We start from the raw sequence: 2,616 nt of genomic DNA, 5'->3' as shown, positions 1-2,616 counted from the left end.
GTGGGTTGGGATCCTGCTTGGCTGCTCAACTCACATGGCTCTGGATCGACCGTGAGTTACTCTTCATGACACGGCTCCGGCCATGACCACGGGATCTAAGGAGATGAGCACAACACAACCTCGACGACAACTTATCTCTACACCAAGATGTGTCGCCCGAGGGCGGGGATCTTCCTCCCAGTCATCGCATCCCCAGAGCTGCACCGAAAACCCAAAGCTCATGTCTTGGCACCCTCTCTCTTTCCACACTAGATCCATGAGGATGATGCGTGGCTGTGACTAGATCGACCCAAAGGCATGCTCCTTGGGCTCCCCTCTAATGACGCACACAGTGACTGGATCAACCATGAGGCATGTCGTTATTTCAGAGAATGTTACCCTAGCGACGCGGTACACAATAGATCATGGTGGTGGGGAGATCGGGAGGAGGACTATGTTTTTTCTTTCTTTTTTGCGTGAAGCATGGGAGGTAGGGTTTTTTTGTGCGTGTGGGGATGTGGGAGGGTATGTTTTTTTAGAGGGGATCGAGGTGAGGGAGTTGGACATACCACGTACAATCCAGCCCCCCTGGCATTTAATAGGTAGGTATACCATTGAAAAAAAATTCCTACTACTATCCGCTTCCCTAATTAAGTGTCAGAGTAATTAATTAATTGCATTAATGACTTGCTTTCATAATTGATTTGACATGAAAAAAATTACCTACTTAAATAGATTTAATTGAATGCACATGTTATGTGTATTAATTTTTTTAATGATTTGATTTTCAAATTGATTTTGTGCTCAGATGCTTTTTTTGCATTAATTAATTGATTCATAATTCATTTGGTGTGAAAAAATCCCTACTTCAACAGACTTAATTAATAGCACATGTAATTAATTTTTTCTTATTAATTACATTAATGGCTTGATTTCAAAATTGATTTGATATGAAAATATCCCTACTAAATAGACTTAATTAATTGCATGCATAATTAATTGTCTACATATTAATTGCATTAATGGCTTGATTTCCAAATAGTTTTGGTGCTCGATTTGGCGTGAAAAAATACATACTTAAATAGACTCAATTAATAGCATGCGTAATTACTTGTTTGCTTATTGTAAAACATTGACTTTCAAGATCCAACTTCTCATAGTTTATTTTCTCAACTCCAAAACATTTTCATGTGAAATGGTTCTCAATACAACTAAAATAACTCGTCCAAAATCTATCTCAACTCCCATAAAAATTGGAGTTGGTGAATGCCTTGGTCTTTCGTAAATATGCCTAGAAAAGAGAAGTTTAACGATCTTTTTTATCTTCTGAATTATGCTCTCAGCTAGACTTCTCCAAGAAAGTATGGAGCAAACAACAATTCTCAGCAAATCAACAAAATGTCTTGGAGAATCTACACCTTGAAAGATACAATGGCATAAGAGGAGAAAATATTATTATAATTTCAAATTATTTTTACAAAGTTTGTTCAGCACAAACATTTCTCAGCCCAAGCCACACATTCTCGATCTTAGAAGGAAGTTATAGTGAACGCAGAAAAAATGAACTAAATCCATTGTTTCTCCTTGTAGTATCCAGACAGCATCAAGCATGATTAGGAATGGTATAGACTGCAAAAACACCCAAGAAAAATATTTTTCAATCATATGAATTCAAAAGAGCATCTATATATAACATGAAGAAATATACATAAATCAAAATTATATTGTTTAAATATGGCTACAATAACATTTATTTCACTTACTTCCACACTTGGATCCAGGCGTGAATGGCCTCTTGCAATACTTGGCGACAAACACAACCTTATCCATGCATAATACCTTCATTTTATCCTTGTTGACATCTTTGCAAAGGCAAGGGACATTTGCTCTCTGCCACACGGCGCAACACGCCTCTGATGGGATGAGTTTTGGCTCAGCTGGCCATGTATGGTACCGCCGACACTCCCGTTTCATGTCTATTCGGTCCTTCTCGCATTCGTCAGCAAATACGGTTACTGCTACAATGGCAAGGACCAACATTATGCTTAGGAGCTTTGCCATTGCTATCTATAACTTTTCTCTTTGCGATACTAGTAGGGCTCTTAGCTTTTTCAACTATTAAAACTGGTCATGCAAGAGTTGTGTGCTTTTGGTGAGTGTTTTTGGTGGGACATTAGATTTCTTATGTAGGAGAAATACTGATACATATCATAGCATGCGTAATTAATTTTCTACATATTAATTGCATTAATGTCTTGATTTGCAAATTGATTTGATGTGAAAAAACCTACTAATTAAATAGACTTAATTAATTACATGCGTAATTAATTCTTTGCCTATTAATTGCATTAATTGTTTGATTTCCAAAATGATTATGTGCTCATTTTGGCATGAAAAAAATCCTTACTTAAATGGACTCAATTAATAGCATACACAATTAATTGTCTACCTATTAATTGCATTAATGGCTTGATTGCCAAATTAATTTGTTGTGAATAAATATTTATTTAAACAGACTTAATTAATTGCATGCGTAATTAATTGTCTCGCTACTAATTACATTAATGGCTTGATTTTTCAAATTTATTTTGTGCTAGATTTAGCGTGAAAAATTCCTTACTTAAACATACTCAATTA

The 2,616-nt window shown here is 35.9% G+C and overlaps 1 protein-coding gene across 1 annotated transcript; it reads right to left on the bottom strand.

The window, feature by feature from the left end:
* Positions 1-1,411: 1,411 nt before the first annotated feature.
* On the bottom strand, positions 1,412-2,136 carry LOC119311821. The gene is made up of 2 exons (XM_037587531.1): positions 1,743-2,136; positions 1,412-1,608 (listed from the first exon to the last, which is right to left on the bottom strand). The coding sequence occupies exons 1-2, from the start codon at positions 2,038-2,040 to the stop codon at positions 1,583-1,585; spliced, it is 324 nt and encodes a 107-aa protein (XP_037443428.1). The 5' UTR covers positions 2,041-2,136; the 3' UTR covers positions 1,412-1,582.
* Positions 2,137-2,616: the final 480 nt, after the last annotated feature.

This window comes from Triticum dicoccoides, chromosome 1B (assembly GCF_002162155.2).
Source record: "Triticum dicoccoides isolate Atlit2015 ecotype Zavitan chromosome 1B, WEW_v2.0, whole genome shotgun sequence".
Classification (NCBI taxonomy): Eukaryota; Viridiplantae; Streptophyta; class Magnoliopsida; order Poales; family Poaceae; genus Triticum; species Triticum dicoccoides.
The sequence above is the reverse complement of the archived record's forward strand: the minus strand, read 5'-3'. Positions and strand labels throughout refer to the sequence as shown.

Excerpts from the sequence above, each read along its gene's own strand:
- LOC119311821 (XM_037587531.1), bottom strand. The coding sequence starts at position 2,040 with ATGGCAAAGCTCCTAAGCATAATGTTGGTCCTTGCCATTGTAGCAGTA. Across the intron at positions 1,609-1,742 it reads GCCTGGATCCAAGTGTGGAA|TCTATACCATTCCTAATCAT; the intron begins GTAAGTGAAATA and ends GTGTTTTTGCAG.